Source organism: Sebastes umbrosus, chromosome 15 (assembly GCF_015220745.1).
Source record: "Sebastes umbrosus isolate fSebUmb1 chromosome 15, fSebUmb1.pri, whole genome shotgun sequence".
NCBI classification, from domain to species: Eukaryota; Metazoa; Chordata; class Actinopteri; order Perciformes; family Sebastidae; genus Sebastes; species Sebastes umbrosus.
In genome coordinates, this window is record NC_051283.1 from 17,187,149 (window position 1) to 17,214,447 (window position 27,299).

General features: G+C 44.6%; 2 protein-coding genes across 9 annotated transcripts in view; both read right to left on the bottom strand.

Annotated features, from left to right (window-relative positions):
- Nucleotides 1–19,138, bottom strand: part of sdc3 (syndecan 3) — a 43,649-nt gene extending 24,511 nt beyond the window's left edge. The window contains exon 1 of the mRNA XM_037795390.1: nucleotides 18,665–19,138. Coding sequence (XP_037651318.1) covers nucleotides 18,665–18,727 — 63 coding nt within the window. The 5' untranslated portion in view covers nucleotides 18,728–19,138. The remainder of the gene's footprint in view (nucleotides 1–18,664) is intronic.
- A 2,511-nt stretch (nucleotides 19,139–21,649) lies between these two features.
- The window catches only part of pum1 (pumilio RNA-binding family member 1), a 32,936-nt gene continuing 27,286 nt past the window's right edge, over nucleotides 21,650–27,299 (bottom strand). For 7 of the 8 annotated variants that reach the window (XM_037794415.1, XM_037794414.1, XM_037794409.1 and 4 more), the window contains exons 20-23: nucleotides 25,898–26,023; nucleotides 25,578–25,699; nucleotides 25,239–25,431; nucleotides 21,650–23,403 (exon numbers count right to left, since the gene is read on the bottom strand). In XM_037794415.1, coding sequence (XP_037650343.1) covers nucleotides 23,272–23,403; nucleotides 25,239–25,431; nucleotides 25,578–25,699; nucleotides 25,898–26,023 — 573 coding nt within the window. In that variant the 3' untranslated portion in view covers nucleotides 21,650–23,271. The remainder of the gene's footprint in view (nucleotides 23,404–25,238; nucleotides 25,432–25,577; nucleotides 25,700–25,897; nucleotides 26,024–27,299) is intronic. The other variant, XM_037794412.1, reaches the window with a different exon arrangement.

The window sequence follows — 27,299 nt, forward strand, 5'->3', positions numbered from 1 at the left end:
TTGTATCGTATCACTTTCCTGCAGCCACATCAAAACTGTATTTGGCTCCAGCAGATGCAAACGGAACATTTCCTACTGCTTCACATTAAATGTGTCAAAACACAGGGTGGCTTTATTGTGAAGGAGTCACAGGAAACGCAGTGCATTCTTTACCAAGGTTAGGGCAGATTGTTCATCATAAAAAACGTAATTTGGGGGATATTTTTGTCACCATGTGCAGCATGTAGAGCTGCAACGATTCGTCGACTAATCGATTAGTTGATCGAATGAAGAATAATCCCCAATTATTTTGATAATCGATTAATCGTTACAGTAATTTTTCATGCAGAAATGGCAGAAAATTTTGTTTTCAGCCTCTCAAATATGTTTTATAGTATAGTAAATATAGTTTTATATCATATTAAAGTGAATATCTTTGTGTTTTGGACTGACAAAACAAGACATTTAAAGACCTTGGACTTTGAGAAACTGGAATGGACATTTTTCACTAATTTCAGACATTTTATTAGAACAAACGATTAATCGAGAAAATAATCAGCAGATTAATTGATAATGAGAATAATCGTTAGTTGCAGCTCTAGCAGCTTGAAATCAGATCTCGGTTGAAATGATTATTGACTGACTTCCTTATTAAAACAACCCAAGTTTGTTTGCACTGTAAACAGCTGCTTTTCTGTTGTATTTCTGACAAAGTAGCTGTTCAATGAGAGTTTGCTGTAGTATTAAACTGTGCTTGCCGTTACCACGGTAACCGCAGGTAACGCCAAATTAACCACGACTGAAATCTTAGGTATTATATATATCGGATAAATGAATAAAGAGGGTGTTTAACCTGTAATGTCTCCGTATCTCATGACAAAAATGAGCAGCTGACATTGAAACTCGTGGCAGACTCAATAGAGGTCACGTGACAGTGTAGTGACACATCAGCTGGCCCCGAAACCGTGTAATGGACTGGAGCTGTGAGACCATCACACACACACACACACACACACACACACTAATGCTGTAGATCCTCTCATCTCTTGGTCAATATAGGGGAGCAGTATGATGGGAGGAGGGGTGATACAGAGACAGAGAGGTATATCTGTATGTAGGACCCAGCTGTTACACTAATCTGACAATCCAACATGGATTAAAGATCACATCTCAAGGCTAGCGCACACAGACACACAGACGCACATACATGTGGGGCCTCTCTGCGTGGAATCCTCCTCCATTATATATGACCTTATGAAACATGCATCTCCGAGTGAGACAGTGTGTGTGTGTGTGTGTGTGTGTGTGTGCGTGTGTGTGTGTCACTGTCCTGCAGCCAGAAATGCCTTGAGATTCTGACACAACTGCTGCTCCCACACTCCACAATACGCCGCCGTGTGTTTGTGTGCTTACGAGGGTGGGTGCGTGTTAGAAGATTTGTCCATGGTGTTCAGGGAGTGCCAGTGTGTGCGTGTGTGTGTGTGTGTGTGTATTGATGTTTGGTTGGAGAAATGTTGCAGTGAGCGGTGAATGCCGCTGGTTGGCTAGTGGGTCAATGACTGTGTTTTTGTGGCTGCTTCTATGAAGTGCCGGAGAGAGAGAGAGAGGAGAAGGAGCGAGGCTGAATGCCGATTTATATGTGCGCGTGTGTGTGTGTGTGTGTGTGATTACAGCCTGGCTCAATGGGCCTATTTCTGCAGGGCCAGTGGGAGGGCGTGGCGCCTGTGGCTGGAACTTTTCTCGTGTTTCTAAGGAACTTTTCAGAAGGGGCTCAGAAATGCGGCTGCGTGTGAGAGCGAGCGCCCCGCGGACCATGATGCCTTTGTGTGGCGGAGAGCGAGAGAGAGGGGCACTCAGAGTACACTCAGAAACGGTAATCAATGGTCTCTTCTCAGCCCCAAATCGAAAACCTTAACACACACACACACACACACACACTAAGACAATCCACACACAAACAGCCGATGATGAGAATCACATTTTCTGCCCACAGACAGTGATGTGAATCACAAGGCAGCGTCATATAATTACAGCTTGTGTAATCAGGCTAATGACAGTCATGCGACTTTACAGACCCCGAGGAGGGAGCGGCGAGGAGACGGAGACAAATCGATGCATGAAAGGCAGAGTTTTAGAGAGGAAAGGGTGCAAATACTTGAGAGGAAAAAGCGGGGTGTGATGATGGGATGGATGGACCCAGAGGCAGGCGAAGACGGGGGGGTTGAGAACGAGAGACGAGTGTTTTTGTCTTTGATGCAGAGGAGAAAAATCCAATCAGCTCTGTGTAATTCAATCTGGAATGGAAAGATGCACCTTAGCGAGTGTGTGTGCAGAGGGCATGATGCATATTATTATCATGCCATACCTCCATTTCTCTCTCTCACACACACAGAGGAGGTAAACAAATTGCTGCTCCGGGGGCACCGGAGCAGCTGACCTTGCTATGCTCTCTTGGCTCCTTCCCATTGGTTGAGTGGCTTTCGCGACCTGGCAGCCAATCCCGAGCCCTGGAGCGGTTTCCAGCCAATGCCTGCGGGCCAAGGGACCGTCGGCGCAGCCAGATAGTCGATTGATTCTTCATGTATCATAACAGATCTTGATATCGAACACTAATTACGATAAGGCGAGAGCAGCATATGGTCCCTGTCTTAATGGGCCACGCAGGCTGAACGCTTGTGACCTAATCAGATGTTTATCATGAGACACTGATTAACTCAAACGAATCAGTGTCAGAAGACTTCAACGAATCCTGAGCCAGCATGAGAAACTAGGAAGGAAATGAGCCTCTGTTTCAATGAATGGCTCATGTGTTGTCTCTGTGCATCATCTGATATGATTGTATAAGGCTCCCGGCCTGTGATCAGGACCCACCAGAGGGACCGCAAGATGTTTAACCCTTTAACATCCACTGCCCCAGAGATATTTTTAAGATTTCTTTAATATACCCTTCTGCATTGCACCTGAATTATTTATGCAACAGAGCTATTTCTTGTAAAATGTGTGATAATGTTTCATCTTCAGGCCTCTTAAGATGTTCAAATGAATAATTTGAGCGGGGGGAAATCACTCTATGGTTGAACTACTTGAAGCTACAGTATCGGACGTACGCAACTAGTAATGAGCGGGTCACATTTTAAAGGAACATTTTGGGTAAATAGGCTTATTTGCTTTCTCTGTGAACAACAAGTGAAGTCTTGTCGTCACGCCTGCTGAGCCGAGTTCACACTCCACGACTCTCAAAGTCTTCAGGTCGCCGTACTGTTCACACTACACAACTTACTTTCTTGTAATCGTGAGTCTTGAAGTCGTTGTGGTTTTCACACTACAGGACTGTCTGGCGACAGGAGGTCACACCCTACAAGAGCCGGGAGGAAACCCAGATGAGGTCTCCAAACTATGTTTTGTCACAAAAATACATGCGAGAAGTGACAACGGGCGTAGTCACGCTTGTTGATGTTGTCGTTGACATACGTGTCCACAAAATAGCCTCTTTCCACCACACATCTTTACTATTTCCCCTCCGTAGATCATTCACTGTGTTATATTTATTCATACAAAAATCCAACACCCGAGGTGCAACAACAACTTTGGTCCGTGTTGATAATGCAACACATACAGTAAGTTCCTGTTGTTGCAGGCAGTGGGAGACTCCGGGGTCTGAGAAGTGAAGCCAACGCTGAAGTGCCTTAAACTTGCATTCTTTCTAATAGCCAGCAGGGGGCGACTCCTCTGGTTGCAAAAAGAAGTCTGATTGTATAGAAGTCTATGAGAAAATGAGCCTACTTCTCACTTGATTTATTACCTCAGTAAACATTGTAAACATGAGTTTATGATCTCAATCACATGTTTCAAGTCTTCTTCAATACAGCATGATGTTCATTTAGTAAATGATGGTCCCATTTAGAGTAAAATAGACCATAAAGTAGGGGATGCTTTAGGGTGTGGCTACCTTGTGATTGACAGGTTGCTACCACAGCGTTGTGGGGTCTGGGCGTTGTCCGGTCTGGGCGTTGTCCGTGTTTTTGTCTTACAACTTTAACCCTGTCATAGTGTGTTTTCAGTTCATAAGAGTTAATTATATCCTTTTTGGTCGCCTAGCGATACCTCATTCAGTGTTCGCTTGTACTTAGCTCCATCCTCTCGTTACACTTCTGGTTGCAAAAAACCAAGATGGCGACAGCTAAAATGCCTAACTTGAGGCTTCAAAACGGCAGTCCACAAACCAATGAGTGCTGTCACAATGAATACATCCACTTCTTCTATGGTTACAGGCGACCCCTCCACCAGGTCTCCCGTGTCTCACGCTCTCATTGGCTGTAGCTTCCTTACAGACTCCCCGACAGGTCCAGATATTTAGCCTGCTAGATACCTGGACTGTGTCTGTGACGCGTCTTTGAACAGTTCACACGTAGCGCTCAAGCGCCGATGTGCAAGCACCGAGCTCGGATTTGCCTCTGATCTGGGGCTTTTGTCGGGGAGCTCCAAAAACCGTCGGCGAGTGTGAAATCAGGGCTAAAGTCGTGTAGTGTTAGGTCAACTCGGCATTAGGAGACAAAACCAAAACGTGGCTTACGATCATATCTGGCAACCCCCGCTGTAGCAACGGGATAAACTGCGGTTCATCAATAAATAACTCTGACACGTAACTCCCCCTCAAACCACACATTGTCAGCTTTACAAATGCATGAGGCAGGTGGGTGTAAGCAAGTAGATAATGAGGATTAATGGGTAAAATGTGCAGAGCAGGAGTTCCCCGTTGCCACTCAGACAGTGTTATCTTCCTTCAGCCTCTGTTAAATCACCTCATCTGAAAAATAAATATTATACCAGGCTTCAGGTGCGAGCGTGCTCACCCATCTCTGATTGTTCTTTAGCGGTATCCGTTAAAGCTTCATCCCTCGGTGGGCAACATTACTCACTGACTAATTAATTAAGAGGTGGATTTAAGAAACTAATGGCTGGAGAATGATCGTCTAACACGTAGATTAGCTCTAGAGTGTTTGGTATAACAATTGGTGATCATTAATTCCTTGATACTGTGTGCTCGCTTTAATTAAAGTGTGATTGCGCAGCTTGTGGAAGTGGCAAAGCGGTCAGCGTTGGAGTAAACCAGTGGAAACATGTGACTGGAGGACAGGGAGATATATGGGTTATGATACGATCTTGCTCTTACAGCCCTCCTGTCTCTTCTGTCTCGGTATAATCCTGTCCAGGTTGTTCTCTCCATTCAATCCGTCTCAGCTGCTCTAAGCTCTTTACAGGCCTGCCTTAACCACCACCAGTCTCTCTCTCTCTCTCTCTCTCTCTCTCTCTCTGCCGCTACACCAGTCCACCCCATCCATCTCCCTTTCATTTTCTCTTTTTTCCTCCTCGTCAGCTCCTCTGCTCTTTCATCATTTCCCCTCTACCTAAAGCCAATCCCTCCCCATTCATTTTACGCTATTTTCTGATGAGCTACTCACATCCTTTTTACCATTTTTACATATTAACAGATTCTATTCTGTCTCGCCTCCTTTACGCTCCATGTCGGCTGCATTTTGTTCTTCTATCCAATCTGCTTCTCTTCTCTTTTTTTTCTAATCCTCTGCTGCACTTTAGTCACCTCCCCTCCTTTAATATCACTTTTGTCTGTGATTGCCTCTGACCTCATTCCCCTTTCATTCTCTTCAAATCTCCTCTCCCTCCATCTCCACACAATATCTAATCACTTTCTAACCTGTCGCCACACCTTTTCTGCTTTGTTCAATTTTTTTGGGGGGAACATTTCCCAGAGAGCTATTGTTAAGATGCAATTTATGTTCAGCGATTACTAAGCCAAATATTTCTCTTCACAATTAGGGTTGGGCATTGAACTTCAATACTGGTTATTATGAGGGGACAGAAAGGGAGAATGACGTGCAACAACAACAACAAAAGAATCAAACTGGGCACATAGTAATCATAGACTTTGGTATGCCTCTTAACCACTAGACTACCATGACGGCTGAGCCTCAAAACCTATTTTGGTGCTGATAGAAATTCGTCTGCAGCAGCGAGCAGAGGACGAGAGGAAAAACTGCTCTGATTTCACAAGAAAAAGTAAAAGATTGGAGAAAAGTCAGGATAAACAAACCCAATTTTGTTGAACAAAAATTTATTTTTTCTATCTTGCTAATCATCTTGCAACTAGGCCTGCTTATTGAACCTCAGTAGTACTTTTCTGGTACCAACTCAGTCATAATTATTCATAATCCTAATTATTTTAGACTGTATTTTAGTACTGTAACAAACAACAGCAAATTAATCACCAATTATTTGGATAATCGATACATTATTTCAGTCCTTTCAGGGGATTTTCTGTTTTCTATTTCTGCAGATTGTACATGTTTCGGTTTGGGGCTTTTGGATGAACAAAACAAACAATCTGAAGATGTTACCTTGGACTCCGAGAAACAGTAATGAGCATTTTATAGTTGTTTATTAGTTGTTTGGTTTATAAAATGTCAGAAAAATCATGAAAAATGTTGATCAGTGTTTCCCAAAGCACTTTTTTTTTAGATCTGGGCACAAAATGGATGGAATGCAGGTATCGTTTGACTGGACAAGTTTCGATACTAGGTTACTGGGTTATTTGGTTGATACCTTAAGGCCCTGACACACCAAGCTGACTGTCGGCCGTTGGACAGTTTGGAGCTGTCGGTGAGCGTCCGTTGGCCTAGTTTTTTCGGTGTGTCCCGCACCGTCGGCTCTAGTCTGCCCATGTCGGAATTTTTTTGGCCGATTCAGCATGTTGAATTGGCGGCGCCGCCCGTCGGTGAGAGAATCGGTGCACGAGAAGAGAATCGGACGTGATGAAAGCAAGCCAACGAATAAAGTCAAGAGAGTGCAAGCAGAAGGCTCTTCTCATTTTTCATCTTCATCTCATCTGATCATTCCAATACACGGATATTTTCACAACGACGTGGCCATCAGGAATGAAGCTAAGTGGTGAGTGAGAGTGGTGTGAAAATGGTCGGCAAACGCTGCTTTGTTTCATGTACGTATCATAACAACGGCTTGTATATCCGCAGTCATCGATCTTCCGGTTTCCCTTTTTGAATGACGAATACAGATTACCGAGACCTGCTGGTGAGGAGAGTTATTTCATCTCACGCAGGCGCAGAACGTACGTGCTAACTGGCCGTCGGCTGTAGTCTTTGCGGTGTGTTCCGGTGCAACTTGTCGGTCAAGACAAAGGCAACGTGAGGCGACGCAACAGGCAGCCTTCGTCGCCGCTAGTTCTCTGATGTGGGGTTGGTGTATCCCCAGCTTTATAAGGTATCGAGTACAGATACTCAGCCCTAGTCGCTGCCCTCAATGTAAACTATAGCCCGATTAAATACAACTGCAACTCACATTTGGGGTGATTGAGCTAATTTTAAAATGTCAGAAAAGGAATTAATGTCAAAAGAAGACATGCCTTTCCTCTATCAGCACCTCCTCGTCTTCCTCCTCCTCCTCCTCCTCCTCCTCCTCCTCATCCTCCTTCACCTCCTGCTGCTGTCTCTAATGTCTCAGTGTTGTGTGACCTGTCATTCTGTCATGTGTATCTGCTTCAGTCATATCATGTCCTGTCAGACAGACGCCCCACTCAGTCCAACATGGGAGACAATTATCACACATACTGCTTAATAAACAATACACTCGAGCATACACACACACACACACACTCATTCACACACTCACAGACTCTCAGTGTCAGTCAGCCTTTCAGACCTGGGTCTCTGCTGGCTAAGATTAGGGCTAATCCACAACTGTTGGAATGAAAGATTAAGAATGAATCACCTGCTGCCGCAACAGTGTGTGTGTGTGTGTGTGTGTGTGTGTGTGTGTGTGTGTGTGTGTGTGTGTGTGTGTGTGCGTGCGTGTGTGTGCATGTGTGTGTGTGCGTGTGTGTGCGTGTGTGTGTGTGTGTGTGTGTGTGTGTGTGTGTGTGTGTGTGTGTGTGTGTGTGTGTGTTTGCGTGTGCGTGTGCGTGTGCGCGTGTGGATGCGTTTATAGAAAGGCCCTATGGGAAAGAGAGTCTACTGCAACCACCAAGCAATATTACAGAATCCCTACACACACACAGCTCATTAGCTTCAATGGCTCGTTCAAACTGCAAACGCCTTTGAAAGAGCCCTTTACTGGGGTTCAAAGGTTTACTTGAGAGAGTCCACACAAACACACACTCACACACACACACGCACACACAGCGGGTTTCAGTCTCCGTATTTAATTGGATCGATGTTCTTCCCTCATGACTTGCCCATAATTGAGGGGACATGAGTAACATGTGGGAAGCCTTTTGTTACTAAGTTCCTGTTTATTAAAACAGGCAGAATAAGAGAGGAGCTGTGCAGCGACGGGAAGAGGAGGAGGACGAGGAGGAGGACGAGGAGGAGGAGGAAAAGGAGGAAGAGGGCTGGTGGGTGGAGGGTGTAGAGATGGATTGATGGAGAGAGGAAAAACGTTGCAGCAATGAGCTCCTGACCTCGTTCACTCCTCTGTCGGGACGCTGGGCTAAATAATTCAAACGCACACATACACAGTCACATGCCTCTCGCACACAGTATTTCTCGCTCTCTCGTTCGCACAGGCAGCCTCCCCGTGTGCTCCTTCATCGCCATCTCTGCTTCTCCGTTTCAACATGTGAACACACACACATGTGAAAACACACACCTATATATATATATATATATATAAACCCCCTCCCCCTTTGTGCACCACTCAGGAAGCTCCCTCCTGATTTGGCCGGATCTATAAATACTCACTTCCTGTGTCCATCCTATAACCAAGTGAGCAACCAGTGACCACTTACGCAGACAAACACAGGTTTTTACACATCAGTAAGTAGATCTGTGTCACAGTGTGAATATTAATGAGATGATGAAATTTTACCGCCCACAGATAAGAGCAACTTAATGTCAAAAATAAAACTGGAATTAATTATATTTACGCCCTTCATGAAAGGCATCAGAAAATGGATATCTGTAAATCAAAACTGACAAAATCTCTTTGCTATCAGAGAAAAAGATGACTCGAGGATGGTGTTTGAAAATAGAAACTGTGACGCTGGCTGATCAAAGACAAGACTAAATGAAATGATGAGAAATTGGATGACTAAAAAACATTTATATATCCAATCATGCATGCATCTTGGAAAATCTAACTGTGCTTTTCTACTTCAGGTGCTGGCCTGAGCCTCACTCACCGACAACCCCATGAGACACCAAAGCTGTTAGGTGAAGTAAGGTGCTTTCACAAATGTATCACAAGCCGTTCAAATTTTCACGCATATAAAATCTCTTCCATTTAGATTTGGCTTGACGTCGTTCCCATTTTACTTGATCTTTACCTCTTCCTGCAGGACCTGAGAGACAATCCCCCTGGGGACGACGCACGCTCTATCTTCCACTGTGTCTTCATTTACAAGCACTCTCTACCACCATTAAGTGCAAACAAACTTAGCGGGCTTTGAGTGGCCATAGTGGCCATTTTCAAAGATGGATCTCCCAGAGGAGCAGTGATAGCATTTCCAGCCAGAGGCAGTCAAACTCGTCTCCACCGATGACATGTGGCCGAGGAAAGAAGTTCCTTAGACAGAGTCATTAGTGGACGGCTGGAGCAAAAGCTAAACAAGTAGCCTTCCCAAGTTGCCAAAGTGAAGATTCACAAAGATATAAAATCATAGAAGAGCTGTACATTGTCAAAGTCAAGAGAAACAGAGGCTCTTTTTAAGGGTTTTATTAGTAAGTAGAGTGTGTAACATTTCGGGGGATCTATGGGCAGAAATGGAATATAATATTAATAAGCATGTTTTTCTTTAGTGTATAATCACCTGATAATAAGAATCGTTGTCTTTTCGTTACCTTAGAATGAGCCGTTTATATCTACATACGGAGCGGGTCCTCTTCACGGAGCCGGCTGCCATGTTTCTACAGTAGTCCAGACCGGACAAACTAAACACTGGCTCTAGAGAGAGACTTGCGCGTTTTCACATTTGTGTGCTTGCCATCGTAGCTCTCCTACACTCTTGGCAAACGGGAGAAGTTTCAGTTGGTTGCAATCTGCAACCACACCGCTAGATGCCGCCAGATCCTACACACTGCACCTTTGATCATTTATTCCATGAAGTGTCAGAAATGTGTTTAAAAAAATGTCCGAGTGGACAAATTAAATTCAAATGTCTTGTTTTGTCCAACCAACAGTATAACACCCAGAAATATTCAGTTAGATATCACAGAAAACTAATAAAACCAGCAAATATTCACATTTTAGAAGTAGGAACCGGAGGATATTTGGCTTGTTCTTGTTCTTTAAAAATTACATTAGAAAACTTGGAAACCAAAGAAGAATCAACTAATTAATGGACTAATCATTGCAATCATCCCATCTCCATGACAACTAGGAAAACATGCATCTGCTGATGAAGACCATTTGATACGGCTGAATGCTCCAGAAGTAGCTAGCGAGTTTGGTCTTCAATCAAGAATAAACATTTCATGATTAATGCTCTGATGACCAACTAATCAATTCAACAACAGTTCCACCGATAGACTTTCAGATTCAACTAAACTAAGAATTGAGGCTGTAAAATGTCGCAAAACAAAAGTTCAAGGGACAAAACTGAGTAAATGTTAAGTTGCTGACAAAATTGCCATCAACAAACAAACAGGCCAACAGATGGAGAGGGAGATAGAGGGAATTGCGTGTTGGAGGTCAGATGGAGGCCAGGCCTCACAGCGACGACACTCGGGGTCTGGTCAGGAGTGTGAGGGCCGGCGTTATCGCGGCCTCAGCTCGCTCTTATCAGTCGTCTGCCAGGAAATACACATTCCAGCGGTCCCATTGGACCAAATTGGGTTTCAGCTCTGCATGACCCTGCCCATCCGGCCCTTCGTTAACCCAATTACCCCGTCGTTACGGTAACGCTTGAGGAAAGAGAGTAATACAAATACACACATGAATAAAATGAGTGAAAGATGATAAGGCCATCTTAAGTAGCGTTAAGATGCTGGTGGACAGCATCTGTGATTCTCACTCTGTCAAACACACACACACACACACAGATTTGTTAGTGGGAAGGAAGCGCCCTGTTTTTGAGGTTTTCATTTATAGCGAAAGCTCTGACAGACACAGAAATCCCAGAATGCTTTGTGGTTTTGGGAGCCGGTACTGCGTTTACGCTCTCTAATTTAGAGTCCTGTAATAGCACAAACACACACACACACACACACACACACACACACACACACACACTACTCTGTAAGTGAAACACAACTGTCGTCTCTCTACTTCTACATTTTTTAATATATTGTAGTGGAACAGACGAACAAGAGGCAGAGCGTGTAGAAAGAGAGAGGAAGAAGAAGAAGAAGAAGAAGAAGGAGTCAGAAAATAGAGAATGAGATATATGAAAAGATGTGAATGAGAGAGGCAACAGAGGTGACGAGACGGGAAAAAAAAACCCAGACCGAAACAGAATGAAAGAGTGAAAGGAGAAAGAGGGGAGGGAGAGGAGAGAAGGGCGATAAAGCTGTGACAGCGGCAGCCATGCTGGTTGTCATGGCGACGGCCGCTGAGAGCAGGTAGAGCACGGTCTCCTGGGAATGAGCAGCGCACGCCTCCCTCCCCCACCCTCACTCTCTATCTATCTCTCGGTCGACATCCCTCCATCCTGGCTCTGTCTCCATCCCTCCATCTCCTTCTGGCCTCGCTCCATCCCATCATCCTCTCCGTCTCCATCTCCCAGCATCCCCCATCTTCTCCTCCTCTTGCCTCCTACTCCTGGTCCCATCCTTCCCTCCATTTCTGGGCTCTACCCTTTCTTTTTCTCATCCTCTCTCGACCACTCAGGGCTCGATCTGTTTCCCTTTTTTCTTTCTTTCCCGCTCTTCCACGTCTCCCCCCCCCTGCTATCTAGCATCTCCATCTCGCCATTACCTTAACTCTTTTTCCATTCTTACCTCTCCATTTTATTTCCTCCACTCCTTCCCTCCTCCTCATTATCTTGTGGTCTGTACACCTCCCTTTTTTCCATTCCTCTCCTCTCCTCTCCCTCCCTCCCTCCCTCCTCTTCCCTCTATATTCATCTTACCCCCCTCTCCAGAGAATATGTATGGGAGTATGTCTGCACAGTGCTGCCCAATTACTGCAAGGGAGACTCTATATGTGTGTGTGTGTGTGTGTGTGTTGAGTATCTACACGAGCTGTGTTTCTAGCCCATTTTGACCTACCTAAAACACCTCCAGCGTTCTCCGTCTCCCTCTGACTCACTGAATCAACAAAACTGCTGCACACCACCGCGACTATTCACCAGCACTGCGAGTATGTGTGTGTGTGTGTGTGTGTGTGTGTGTGTATGATAATCAGGACTTTAATGTTAATGTGCATCGGTGCATATACGTGAGCAGGCGTGTCGGCACTTGTGTGTGCGTGTGTGTGTGTTGCCGGTCGTGATGATAAGAGGAGCCAAAGTTTCCAGCTGGATGAATTCAGGCTATATGACTGCATTCTTTCTAATTCGTGGGATGACTTGAACACATTCCACAGGGAAAGTTTAGTGTTGCACAATGTTTTGGAGCCAAATGATTGAAGAAAACAGGTACTTTCTAAACTGTGACTGGCAGCGTGAACAGAGAGTCACACAGACTAGAAAGTACAACAATATGGCACCTCGGCCTGGGTATCAGTGAGTAAAAATATTGTTTTGTGGCACTTTTCCAGTAGTTGAAGACAAATTCAGATCCTTCATTTATATAAAAGTAATACTGCAATGTAAAAATCACTCCTTTTTACAAGTAAAACACCTGCAACAAACACAAGGGCTTCATCCAGGAGACCACTGTTGGTGTCCTGTGCGTCACGTTACAATCAACTGTTCGTTCGTGTCCCATGTTTACAACTTTCAGTGTCATTTTCACTGTACAAACAAAAGTAATTTTAGGCAAAACCATGTATTTCTTTCCTAAACCTAACTATATGGTTTTGTTGCCTTATCTTAAAGTGACGCCAATGGTAACTATAGTGGTTTTGTTGCCAAAAAGATAGGTGGCCAAGGGGCGTGCCAAGGGGCTTGGTGCCAAGGGGGGTGCCAAGGAACGTGGTGCCAAGGGGCGTGGCAAAGCGGAGGTATGTGAGGAGTTGGGATGAGAAAGTGTTGGAAATTCAGAGCATGTCTATTGCCTCCACAGGGCTCTCAACATGGCAACAGCTAAGCTGGCGGCTCGCAGCTAATGGTGCTAACAGCGTTAACAGTGCAAACAACAGCAACGCTGCTAAAAGAGCTTAACCTGAGGGGGACAGGGCAGACCGGCGGCCATGGGCTAGCAAATGGGGCGCACTCACATGCATTAACATGCACTAAAAGGCACATGCGGCCGGCCCGGCTATGTCAACAAAGCACAGAGAAGCTCTGATTACAACACAAACAGAGGGAGAGCGACTTCATTCTCTGCTCAGGTAGACATTACTCTATATCTTTACATAGCGAATAGTTGTTTGATGCTATATTAATGCTCTGGATATCGACCATAGCACCTTTAAGGAAAAGTACTGAAGTATTATTTGTTAAATGGACTTAAACTATGAAGTAAAAGCAATAATTCGGCAATAAAATGTCCCCTTTGACTGATGTATAAGTTTTCAATTTTAGCTGGTTGAGGTGGAGCTAGATTTAATTACTTTGGGGTCCCTCCAAACGCTAACAAGATAAATCAGAGGTGTCGAGAGATGATTAATGAGAAGGAAAAAACTAGTTCTAAACATAAAGTTTTTGGACTACTCTCTAACCTTTGCTTTTTCGTGAGTTCTACCTCCTTAGGCTTCTAACTTTTCAGTGAGAAGTAAATTCCTTCAAACTTTTTATGGGGGCGATGACAGCAAATACAAGAGTTCACTGTCAAGTGGACTTCACATTGCTGTCTGTACTCATGGCTTCACCATGTAGCGCCCGACAGCTAATGACCAAAATATTATATTGCTTTTTAAACTCCGCTGGCAGCCAATGGAGAGAAGCCAAAACTGGAGTAATGAGCTCCCTGCACAGTGTGGCTTCAACCTTATGAACCTTCTGCAAACAAGCTGCAGCGCCATGCCAGGAATATAATGATTTATAAAACATTGGATTAATTCTTAAGCATTGTTCAAAAGATAAAATATGTCACCTAAATGTGACACCTAAATTAGCAGTATGCAGTTTGACATTAGGTGTTACAGGTCCCAGAGACTGCTGCAAGGTCTTATGAGCTCCCTTAGGGCACATAATGATGATTTATCCTGACTCATATTGATAGATTTCTATACTGGGCTGAGCTTTTTAGTGCTAATTCTCAGCTCCCATTGTTCTTTCAGCTCAGAGGGTTGACTCACAGAAATAACTGGAACTGTGAAGGCAGGTTTCTCTGTCTCCACACGCTGTTATCAGTCTAATAGTAAATGGGAAATTCCATTCCTTCCTTCCGAGTTGAATCAGACTCTAAAACTTCCTCCGTGAGAAAGAAAAACTAATTTCAGTCAAATGCGGCATATCTGCCTTCCCATGTGATAAGAAATTGCTTTCAGATATGGGGGAGCGGCATGTGTACACATCCAACACACACACATAAATAGCCAAAAGGGAGGAGATGGGTGGAGGAAAAGGGGGGAGAGATGTTTTTCTCACTGAAGGCTATCATTATTTTCTCTCTCTCTGCCCAGACGTCGGCCCTTTGAATGCAGCTCCGGATATGAACCTAGATCCTTTTCATTTCCTCTATGCACTGGAAGGTGACCTCCGTACCCTCACTCATCCTTTCACACACACACCTGAAATACCTCGTCCACACCAGGAGTGTTTTCTACCTGCCAGCTTGTGTGTGAGGGGACTTTGTCCTCCAGGAGAGCGAGAAGGACCCACTTCCTGCGTCAAATTGCCTCTCACATTCCACACTCTCCCTCAATCTGCCTCGCTGGGGCTATTTTTTCCCTCTTTCTCGCTCCTTCTCTCTTTCTTCATCTCTCTATGGGGGGCTTTGTCAGCTATCGGAGGCACAAAACACTGATTCATTCCACGAGTTAAACATGATCCTCAAGAACACAACGCGTTTCCGCCCCACACACACTTTTCAAGGAGCGAGGGCTGGTGAGAACAAGTTTTTGGCAGTGAAGATTCACTATTTTTGAGCCCACACACAGACAGATGGACAGTCAACGCTCTCATGAAGACAGATGGATGCACGCACACACACACACACACACACACACGTATATGGCTATCCGTGGGACACAACAGATGTCTGTGGGAAAATCGGTCTCCCATGTAAAATATAGTCAACCGGATATGATGTCAAAACCACGATAACAGGAAATACCCACTGAGACACGACACCAGGGAACACTCATCAGAGGAAACACACGCACACAAGAGTCTGTTGGTTTAAAGCCAAGAGGGATCTAAAGAAAGATCCTGTCAGCAAACGCATGTGACCGAGGGTCATGTGTGCATGTGCGTTATCGGCCTGGGTTGCTTGAGGTGAGTCTTGCAATTATTAGACTGTTGAAGAGTGTGTGTGAGTTGCCAATTTGAGCACCACCTGCATCCATCTGTGCTCTCCTAACACAGTGTATATTTAAGTATGTGTGCGTGTGTGTGTGTGTGTATATGTGTCACACCAGTCTCCATCTGTACACTTAAAGACAGATTAGGTCAGCTGGAGGCCAAGGATCTATGGCAGAGATTGCAACCGACTGACCCAGCGATAATCTGTGTGTGTGTGTGTGTGTGTGTGTGTGTGTGTGTGTGTGTGTGTGTGTGTGTTTAGCGTTGACAGCCCCTGCCAGAACCAGTGGAGCATCACATCCGATCAGCACAAAGGATCACCAAGACGTTGACAATACAAATATTGTGTCCGGCGAAGAAATGAAGGCAAAACTGAACTAGAGACTATCTTGCGATGGGATCACACCAGCCGCGCGATGCCAAATCGGACCGGGGGCGTCACTTCCTACCCCCCTATTTCCGGCGCCTTTGCTCGGACCATACCCATCTTCAAACTCAGCCTTCATCTTGATCTCAACTACACACCTGTAAAAGTTTCATGACTGCATCTTGCACAGTTGTGACGCTATTGCTTTGACAAAATCTGTCCACAGATATAAAAAACACCTGGCAAAGTAGTGAAAACCTCCACTGTGGTAGTTCCCGCTGTAGTAGGTGTCTCCAGGGCCACATTTTGCCATGATGACACACACACAGACCACCAAGGTGAAAACAATACCAGCCACACACTCTGGTGATTATTAAGCAAGTCAATGAACTGCCCCGGGGCCACAGACCTCGAGGGCACCTTAAAAATCTCAGGCAGGCCGATACACTGCATGTCAATTAGCTCTGGTAATAGGCTTATGATTATTAGAACATTTATCAGGGAATTTGCACCATTAAAATACAATATCAACTATTGTGCTCACATGCTAAGCCTATTCCTGAATAAAGTTCTGTTTTTAGAAAAGGGTTGCGTACGAAATTCCACACTAACATGCTATTTAATACATTAAAACAGTATGTGAGATATTTTAGTATGTCCTTTACTGTAGTATGAAACCAATAGTACGCAAATTGCATGCCATTTCGGGGGTGAAATATTACAGTATGCAACGCTGGACTGTACGGCGGCTTAAATATCCCACAATACAATGCGGTAGTGATGACAACGTTCATAACGGACGTCAATAACGCTTCAATTTAACTGTAAGATTTCACTTTGCCAGACGTAATTTTTATTATTTAATTCATTCAGACTTTGATTCTCACAAACCGTAAAAATAAAGGCACAGTGTGAAGGATCTGGTGGTATCTAGTGTTGAGGTGAGGAGATCGCAACCAAATGAAGCCTCTCCCGTGTGCCAAGCGCGTTGAAGAAGCTATACGGTGGCCGACTCGAAAACACGATTGGTCCTCTTTAGAGCCATCTGGAGCAGAGCCAGTGCATAGAGTGTGCATGTACACAAGGCCTATGGAAAGGAGGCTGGGTCATGGGCGGACATGGGTTTTTGGGGTATGGGGTATAACAAGTGCAGTGTAACTGAAGCTGCGGTCGTGCGTTGCAATTGGCTCAATTTTGGCGTGTGCAGGCCAGATTTTACTGCGCATGTGTTGTACCCCCAAGGACATGACGCGTGACCCAGCCTCCTTTCCACAGGCCTTGCATGTACATGGGAAGTGAATGATGAAGCAAGAGAGAGAGAGAGAGAGCGGAGGCGACGGGAGCAAGTAACGTTATATCGACTCCGGCCCAAGCAGGAAAAGTTAACAGAGTTTGGTTTGTCCGCTCTGGGCTACTGTTGAAACACGGCGGTGCAACATGGCAAACTCCGTGGAGAGAGGATCCGCTCCCTATGTAGATATAACGACTCATTCTAAGCTGACGAAAACACAATTCTTATTTTCAGGTGATTATACACTGAAGAAAACATAACATTATATTCCACAATAGATCCCCCTAATCGTTACACACTGGTCCTTTAAAAGGAGATAAAACCTCCTGCAGCATTACAAAGATTACCATGAACTCACTATAGAACCAGTAACACAGACTATAAAGGGATACATATATATAATAGAACATTTTAAAGGATGCTTTTCTTCTGCATTCAAAAGCAGATTGTGCATTTTGACTATTTTTGGTGCTTGGCTTCCTTTTTTTTCTCAATGATTCAATGAGCTTCCACCATCATCCGCCTCCTCCTCCTCATAGGATAAATCTGGATTAATCGGTAACGGAAGGTGTGGGCGTGCTATAGGGAGGTGGGATGGGGCGGGGGGGTGAAACTCGGCGTGGATGGATCCGGAGAGGAAGAGGAGAGGAAGAGGAGGAGGAGGTGTGTGTGGAGAGGAAGAAGAGGGGGGCTCGCGCATTCCTAATCAGCTTCCCCTTCTCGCGATTCCCGATGACATCATCCATCCATCCAAAGCCTTCGTGCCGCGCACCGCATCCCCGTTACCCCACCCACTTTAACACACACACACACACACACACACACCTCCGGTTATAACGGGAGGATACCCCCGGTCGGTCGGTCGGTCGGACAATGAGGTCGCAGTTATAAGGGAGCGCGCACCTTACAGGTTGGAGATCAGACACCTCCATCCTCATCCTCCTCATCCTCACGTCCTACATGTACAGCGCGTCTCCCCGGTATAATAAAGTCGTTAAATCCGCAGTATGACCGGAGCCCCCCCCTGAATAACAGCAGGATGTGATCTGATGGAGACACAGACCGACACATACATACCGAGGCAGCAGCGCGCACAAAGAGACGCGTAATCAAGCTCAATTAGAGATTACCCGCTAATTACCGACACACACGCGCACACACACACACACCTCCTGTGTCTAGGGGACACACGGGCCACAATAAACCCCTGAGACACTGAGACACTGAGACACAAAGGCTGGTGTGTGTGTGTGTGTGTGTGTAAAACACGGAGAGGTGTGGGGGTGCACGGCAGCCCCCCTATAGAGGGAGTCACGGAGGGCCAATAAAGGGCTGATAAGTAGGTCGAGTGCAGGATTTCCTACCGATCACCGTCTCATTGATGATAGCGCACTGCACACACACACTCATGCACTCAGTCTATAAATGCTCCAGTGTGCACATGAGCTCTCCTGTTAACACAAAGGATGTGCGGATGTGAGGATCTTACCGTGACCGTGGCGGTGTGAGCGTGCAGCGCGGTGAGCGCCAGCAGCAGCCAGGGCAGCTTCATGGTGATGGGACAAAAGCTGCTGCTGCTGGTGCTGGTGCTGGAGCTGGTGGTCGGTGTCTGTGTCTCTCCGGTAGTCTGTGTCTCTCCGGTAGTCTGTCCAACTTCAGAGCGCACAGCCGGTCCGAGCGATCATCCAGTCGGGTTTTAATCCAAGATCCAAGAGCTTTACACGCTGCTGGTTCTGCTGGTTCAGGTACCAGTAAAAGATGTCCGCGAGGCCTCTTCTCTTCTCTGTTTCTACGAGTTTTTGTGCTCCAGACCTGATAGATTTACTACCGAGGAGACGCCAGACCTCCTCTCTCTCTCTCTCTCTCTCTGTGTACACTCAGCCTCTCTCTCTCTCTGTGCACACACTCTGTCTCTCTCTCTCTCTCTCTCCTCCCCCTCTCCGTTGAGGGCAGGATGTTCCGTATGGCGACGCTGCTTGGCCTGGGAGTCTGGCAGAAGGAGTGTGTGTGTGTGTGTGTGTGTGTGTGTGTGTGTGTGTGTGAGAGAGCATGCATGTGTGTGTAAAGATAAGTGGGGGATCTCTGCGAGTAAGGCTGAGGATGCCCCCTGCAGTTCGTTTAAGCACCCACAGCCCTTTAAACACACTAACTAACTAACACATGTGTGGTGGGGCGCTCATGGCTGCTCCCAGGTTATGTTGTTCCTGCTCTCAGGGTTGTTCTGGTCGGCTGCACGCCATGATTACACACCTCTACAGGTCAGCTCTGGTCCTGGGCTGTGATTGGCTGATTCACAATCACTGCAATGAGCCCACATCTGACAATAATTAGTATTTATCATATTTATGACGTACCAAAGAGTATAGAAGCAAAGAGAGTGTTTTTTTGACAACAGTCCCTGCCTCCATTTTTGGACGTTTATTATATTTATAATAATATAATGTTCAACATATAGGGCATTTTGAAAAAAAGAAAATCATATTCCTTTGTGTCCTCCATCTGCAGGATTTCACAGAGCAGAGGAAAACAGCCAATCAGAGCCGAGCTGGAGCCTTGCCGTCTCTGAGCAGCTGTCAATCACTCGCGAACTCTGATCAAACGGTCAAACTAGGCAACGCTGATCAAATATGAATCAATATTCTGTTACTGTAATGCCTATTTCTCTCCTCAAATGTTTTCAGAAACATCTCGTAGTGTACTGTTTAGCTGTAAAATGAAAAAGTTTGAGATCAGTTGAGGAAATATCAAGCATTGCCCACCAGCCGGAGCAAAGCCAATAGGAACGCTCTCTCTCTCTCTGAAATGACCTGTGATTGGCCAAAGTCTCCCGTCACGGACTCGATTTTTTTAAAGCCTGAAAACAGAGCCATGAGGAGGTGCAGAAGTCTAGTTTTCTCTCAGAACACTTTTTATGGTTATTATTGAATATTTTGCCCAATGATGCCAAAGTTTAAAGGGACTATTTGTAACTTTCAGAAATGCTTGTTAACAGCGACACCTGTGGCCGTGAAATCAACGAAAGTCAGCGTCGAGCTCGCGCTTGCTCGCTCTAAATATACCTGAACGAGCATCGCTCAAAACAGTGAGGCGACACACGTCAGCTAAAACCACAATATCACTCTATATTTCAGCTGCTTGGCAGTAATGTTAGCTGACCAGACGAAGGTCTCTCCATGAACATGATTTAGATCTGATCTTAGTGTTGGCTTTTCCTGCCTCAGTGCAAGCTGATGCAGCGGGGCTCTGCAGCGTGTCTCCCTGCTCTCTCCGCCCGCAGCCGGAGAGAGCAGGGAGACACCGGCACCCGGTCGGTAATGAGACGATAACGTTACACGCTGAGGAGCTCCGTCACTTCACAAGACACGGGAAACCTCTGTTGGTCTGGAGGAGCTGCAGCAGTTATTTCTGCACAAACGTCCGCTGTACATTCACTAGATATTCTCAGAGCTAAACTAACTCTTCTGCAGTGTGGAGTGAGCACGCGTTCACGTCTAGAGGTGGAGCGAGCTGAGAACGCGTGCTCTGTCTGAGTGAAGGCAGGCAGGCAGAGGAGGAGAGGCAGCGGCCAAACTCGAACGCGCATATGCGAGCGCGCATATGTGGCGACCCGATACATTTATACGCTTAAAAAGTTACAAACAGTCCCTTTAAATGTGTTGAAGATCTCAGACCAAAATGTATCGGGCTTCGGGCAGGACCAGAACCAGAACGTGGGTGTTCGACTGGACAAGTAATAAAACCAGGACCCACCTTGAAGTTGTATATTCCCAAACAACTTTGCAATGAATCAAACTACCACAAACCAGCGGTTGGTAATCCATAAAACAACAACCTCTAGGCGTAACCAGCCTAAGTTTACAGAACCTTTCAGGTGGTTTAAAATCACTGCAGGTAATGCACCTTCACTTCCTCAGGGCTTATTATTATCCTCTTTAAGAAATAAACAAAGCCATGGGATTACCTCCACCAACATCACACCCAACCTGACTTGTTTTTTCAAGTAACATCCTGTTTCCGCTTATGCTCCGAACAAAAGCTGGACAGGTGAGGGAAGGACTGTTTTCTCCCCACGTCTCCTTAGATACAAGTGTAAGACCATAAAGAGGGATGGTGTGTTTTGATAGACACCCTGCAGTGTAGTCTGATAACATCTTGCTGCAAACGTTGGGGTCTTTACTCATGTCACAAGTAGTATAGTACAATTACATTGCTGGTTGCCATGCTAAGATGCCAGCCTTATTAAATCAGTCACATTTATGAAGAAAACTAGAGCAAGCTCCCCGGCACCCTCTCTGACTCATGCTGTGTGTAGTCAGTGTTATCACTGCAGATATATTCATTCAGCTGGCTGGAATAGAAACTATGGCACAGATCCTCTTTTATAACAGACACTTAAAATAAGAAAAAGCAGCCGTTTTGTCTGCTCTGTCCCTTCCCTCTGCATCAAACATACAATGAAGCACACGTGAGACAGTTAAATTTTCAAAGTTTTTTTGTTCAGTTTGGTTTCAAAATAAAGATCACACAATTGTTTAGAGACAATCTACAACAGGAGTTACAAAAAATAGTTGCCCAGGCAATAAGCATACACAGGTTCTGTTAACTATACACATATGGTTACAGGTGTGCTCGTAGTAAATATACACAAGGCTGCTCCAAATGTACACCGCGCCGTGGCGGGCTGCCTCTCTCACCCAAAAGGACATGGACAGTATGATACAGCACTTACAGCACTAGAGAAATGCCAAAAAACACAAGAATCTCCTCTGTACAATCCATGGGTTTACCCCTCTGAAAACAGTCATGGGTAATAGAGGGATTTGGGGTCAATGAGTAAAAGATATTTCTCCCACCCAGCCAGCATACCCATACAAATGACACGTTTCATGGGGTAAAGCATTCCTATAAAAAGATCTTAAAAAAAGGTCAAAAACAAAAAACCTTCAACATAAACCAGAAGACACCACTAAGTCTAACAGAACATGTCCAATTGGGAGTCAGTGGGAGGTCGACGTCTTAAGTTAAGCAGTGACAAGATAAAGATAAAACCAAGCGTGGCGAATCTTTGTACAAGTACTACGCTGTATAGAAAGGGCTTTTCAAAACAAAAATTTGATATTACAATTTACAATATACAACAACTCATATGTCACAACCAAGGAGGTGAGAATATACACTGAAATGCACAGGGGTTTTTTTTTTCTAAGATTTTTTTTTTCAGAGTGAGCTTTTTTTCTTTTTTCTTCTCATACCAAAAAGGGTGGTAAAGCACTTTTACATTACAAGGGTTTACAAATGTACAATTATACAGTCAGAAGTATGTGGTCACTACTAGGATACATTATAGATACAGATTCAACATCAAAAACCAGAAAAACTACAAAGTTTTATATATATATTTATATATATATGCAAAGGTCTACACCAAGTATACACGTTATATTTATAGAAGCAAGACCAGAAAACGAATCTCCCATGCTAAATGATCTGTCTGCTGGTTAGCTGATGGCGTGTGTGTGTAAGTGTGTGTGTGTGTGTTCGTCTATGATTCTGTGACGTCTGACAAATTAAATACTCGTTCCATCTCATAGTGGTAAATAGGATGGGAGGAGGAGGAGGAGGAGGAGGGGACACTAGGATTGTGTGTGCAGCAGTAGCAAAAAAGTGAAAATGATTTGAGTTCATCAGAAAAGAAAGGAAAAAAACACAAAAGAAAAGGAGCGAGTGGAGCGATGAGCAGAACGGGTCTCACCTTTCTCCACCCCCCGCCCTCCTTCCCTCCCTCCCCAAGTTCAGTGGGCCTGGGCTCAGGTGGGGGAGGGGCAACAAAAATCTGACAAAAAAAAAACTAAGGCTGCCTGTAGCAACAGGCTCCTCCCAAAGGGTTGCCATGGAAACAAGGGGTACTCGACGTCCTCGGTGAGTAGGATTTGGAGGGGGAAAGTGGGCATGATGCTCTGAAGGGTCAGACTGGGAGAGGAGGGTGGGGCTGGTAAACATGACAGCTTAAGGAGGGTGAGGTGAATGGTGGAGAGTGAGGGGGGGAATCAGGTGGTAGAGGATTTCAGGCTGGAGGGGAGAGAGGGGGGAGTCGGTTTACATGATGCCATTGGGAGGGCCGCAGAGAGGACCCAGGTCAACGCCGTTCTTCATGTAGTACTTCTCCAGCTTGGCTAGGATGTGTTTTCCATACGTGTACTTCCTCAGGGTGGAGATGTGAGGCCGGATCTGTGCAGAGACAGAAACACACATGTTGCACATGATCAAATTGGATATGGGTCGTGTGCACTTCCAACTAGGGCCGCAACTAACAATTATAGTCATTGTCAATTAATTTGTTAATTATTTCTTGTCCAAAATGTCAGAAAATGGTGAAAAATGTCAATCAGTGTTTCCCAAAGCCCAAGATGATGTCCTCAAATGTCTTGTTTTAGATATTCAGTTTACTGTCATAGAGCAGTAAAGAAAACTGTAAATATTCACATTTAAGAAGCTGGAATCCAAAAAAATGACTCAAACCAATTATCAAAATAGTTGGCGATTAATTTAATAGTTGACAACTAATTGATTAATCGATTATTCTCTGCAGCTCTTCTTCCAACACACCGTCTTTGGTGTTTCCTCTTCAGTTGTGCAGGCGATTCACACTACCACAACACCACCACCCATTTATTTGGAAATCAATGCTCACTAGTGCTTGTGTCAGCTTCCGTGTCGTTGCCTAGGGAACCATTGAAACCAGTGACCTGATTTAGATTTATTGATGTGCAGGTAAGTGAAGGGTTGGGCTGATGGGTTGATAAGAGACATGCTATTTTTTCCCCTCTTAAGGATTTTTTTTAAGTCAAGAGGTTGATATTTATTTAGTGCTGAAACAATTAGTCAATCAAAACTAAATTAATCAAATACAATTGTGATAATCATTTGTGGTATTCAAATTGCGAATTTCTCCGCTGTGGGACTAATAAAATATTATTTTATCTTGTATCATTAGTGAGTCAAAAAAAAAAAAAAATGAAGACATCACTGTAGGGCTGTAACTAACAATTATTTTCATTATCGATTCATATGCAGATTATTTTCTCGATTAATCATTTGATCTATAAAATGTTCAAATATAGTGAAAAATGTCCATCACAGTTTCTCAAAGTCCAAGGTGATGTCTTTAAAGGTCTTGTTTTGTCAGTCCAAAACCCACAAAGTATTATATCAAATAAAAAAAGAGAAAAGCAGGTCATCTCTATATTTGAGAGTCTTAAAACAGCATTTTTTTGAAATTTTTGAATGTAAAACTTTAATTATCAAAACAGTTGCAGATTATTTTTCTGTCGATCGAGCAACCGATTAGTCGACTAATCATCACTGCAACTCTGTAGCTCCAAATATGTTTTTGCAGAACAATGGCTCTCAATTGCCTATAAACACATGTTCATAATCACTGAAGAAAGGGTTGAACATAACATTGACTCATAATAGAGTGGAGCGGGGATGACGTATTTTAGTTGGCCAACCAGGAAGTTAGCATCGCCCTGGTTCCCTGAACGAGAAGTCAACGGGATTTTTCCAGTGAGTTTTGTATTATTGCAGAAAATAAACTCTCTGGCAAACAAACGTTTATGATACTTGCACGTTTTGTTCAGCAAGATAATCTCCACAAATGAACACCACTTTTATGATTTTTGTGTGAAGTATGAATGCAATCACACAAGCTAATGTTAGGCTTTAAAAAAACTACACTACGGTCGCATGAGAACGAGTATACACAACGAGGCTCTAAAGGTGGACGAGTCGGCGTGATGACGTTTAATGGTCTCATTTAACCACTTGTTAGCAACCGCCTTTTTTAAGACACGTAAACGCTTCAAAATTCACAAGGGGGATATTTACTGATGTATTTTATGTCGTAGAACAAAGCTGATCATTTCAATACAACATCCACCAGTGAGCCACATCTGTCTAGGGCAAGATTTCAGTTTGTACCACCAAAATAATTTGACTTGAAGAGGTTTGGAACAGCCTCCATTATCCCAGCATTTTGATGGGGCCTTCCTCTCTCCACCTACCTTGTGCATTACGATCTTGCGCTGGGTAGGCTCGGCCACGTCGATCATCTTCTGCACCACGTAGTTGGCGTACTGGTCCTTCATCATGGTGTATAAGGCACTGTGGGGGCCCTCAGTCAGGCTGCACACCTCGTCTATCAGCACTGCCCGTTCTGCCCGTGACGCATGGGTCACACACTTCTCCACCACATTACTAGAAACAGGAAGGAAGGTGTGAGCGTGAGGGTACATTTAAACGAAGAGAAAGGGGGAAAAAAAGGTCTGTGGAGATAGGAAAGAAACCTGTTTTAAATAAAGGAGTGAAGATGAGACTGAAATGTTGTTAGTTGTGGATTTTACCTGGCAAACTTGTGCTGGCTGAGTCCCAGTACATTGCCTCTGATCTCTGCCACTATCTTGCTCTTATCTTCAGCTCGGCCGTGCTCCAAAACGTGCTGGATCACATAGTTGCCGTACTGATCCTAAATAAAACAAACCGCACAGACACATTGAATAAAACGTGAGGACGCCAGCTGGTGCTTCTGACGTCACATCAAACACGCAGCCAGCTTCAAAAATCTGGACTGAGAGACGCTTTATTTGAGCCAACTCGAGGTGTCACTATCCTGAAAAACAGAACTGGTGGAAGAAGAAAGACAGTGCTGGTTTGTGTGTGTTACCTGCACCAGCTGCTCTGTGTGTTGATGGAGCTCCTCCAGTATAGGCAGCGTCTGTTCAGGAAGGCAGTGTTCGAGAATGCGCTGGATGACTCGGCAGCCATAAGGGTGAGTGGAGAGGGCAAAGACCTGAGAGACGCACATAATTACACATGTTTACTTATTCAACCCATACAGCAAGTAGTCCTGGAGCTCGGTGACTTGAATACGGCACTAATTCACCTTTGTTCAAACTAGGGCTGTTCAAAATGTACCTTTAAAGGGAGATTTGTCAAGTATTTAATAATCTTATCAACATGGGAGTGGAAAAATATGCTTGCTTTATGCAAACGTATGTATATATTTATTACTGGAAATCAATTAACCACACAAAACAATGACAAATATTGTCCAGAAACCCTCACAGGTACTGTATTTAGCATAAAAAATATGCTCAAATCATAACATGGTAAACTGCAGCCCAACAGGCAACAACAGCTGTCAGTGTGTCAGTGTGCTGACTTGACTATGACTTGCCCCAAACTGCATGTGATTATCATAAAGTGGGCATGTCTGTAAAGGGGAGACTTGTAGCTACCTATAGAACCCATTTTCATTCAGATATCTTGAGGTCAGAGGTCAAGGGACCCCTTTGAAAATGGCCTTGACAATTTTTTCTCGCCAAAATGTATCGCAAGTTTAGGGCGTTATTTAGCCTCCTTCTCAACAAACTAGTATGACATGGTTGGTCATGGATTCCTTGGATTTTCAAGGTTCATATGATGCCATCTTCACTCTAGCTTTAAAACTGAGCCCGCTACAACCTAAAAATCGCAAGTTGCTTTAATGTGTTAAAGAAATTAGTGACGTTAAAACAAATTTGCTTTAACGCATTATAATCGCGTTAACTTTGACAGCCCTGGCTCACACTGTTTTCACTTGAAAGACACAGAAAGTCTTTGGGATTAAAGCTCCAAATGATCACAGACATACTTTCACACACCTTGCCCACCCCCTCCAGGGAAGGTGAAGGCAAATTCCTGACATGCTTTTCAGCTACACAAACAAATCGTGTAGAGAACATGCAGCTACACAACATGCAAATGTGTCACACATCAGTGATTTTTACTGTCAGAGCATCGTGACAACTCCTCAAAACAGAAACCTTTCATTAGCATCCAACAAAAGGCGCATGCACGGACACAAAAAATCTTTCTTTTAACACTTTATGCTAATGTAACATTTAGCTGGCGGATAGAAGATGGCTGTTGCCACTGGGCTGAGGTTTCTGTTGCCATGGCAACGTACCCTGTCCCTGGAAGAGACTGAGTAAGTGTGTCTATGTACTTTTGGAGGTGACAATATGCTTGCAGCCTCAAGGCAGCGACAGTGTGTGTGTGTAGACAAGTAAATGTATGTGTGTGTG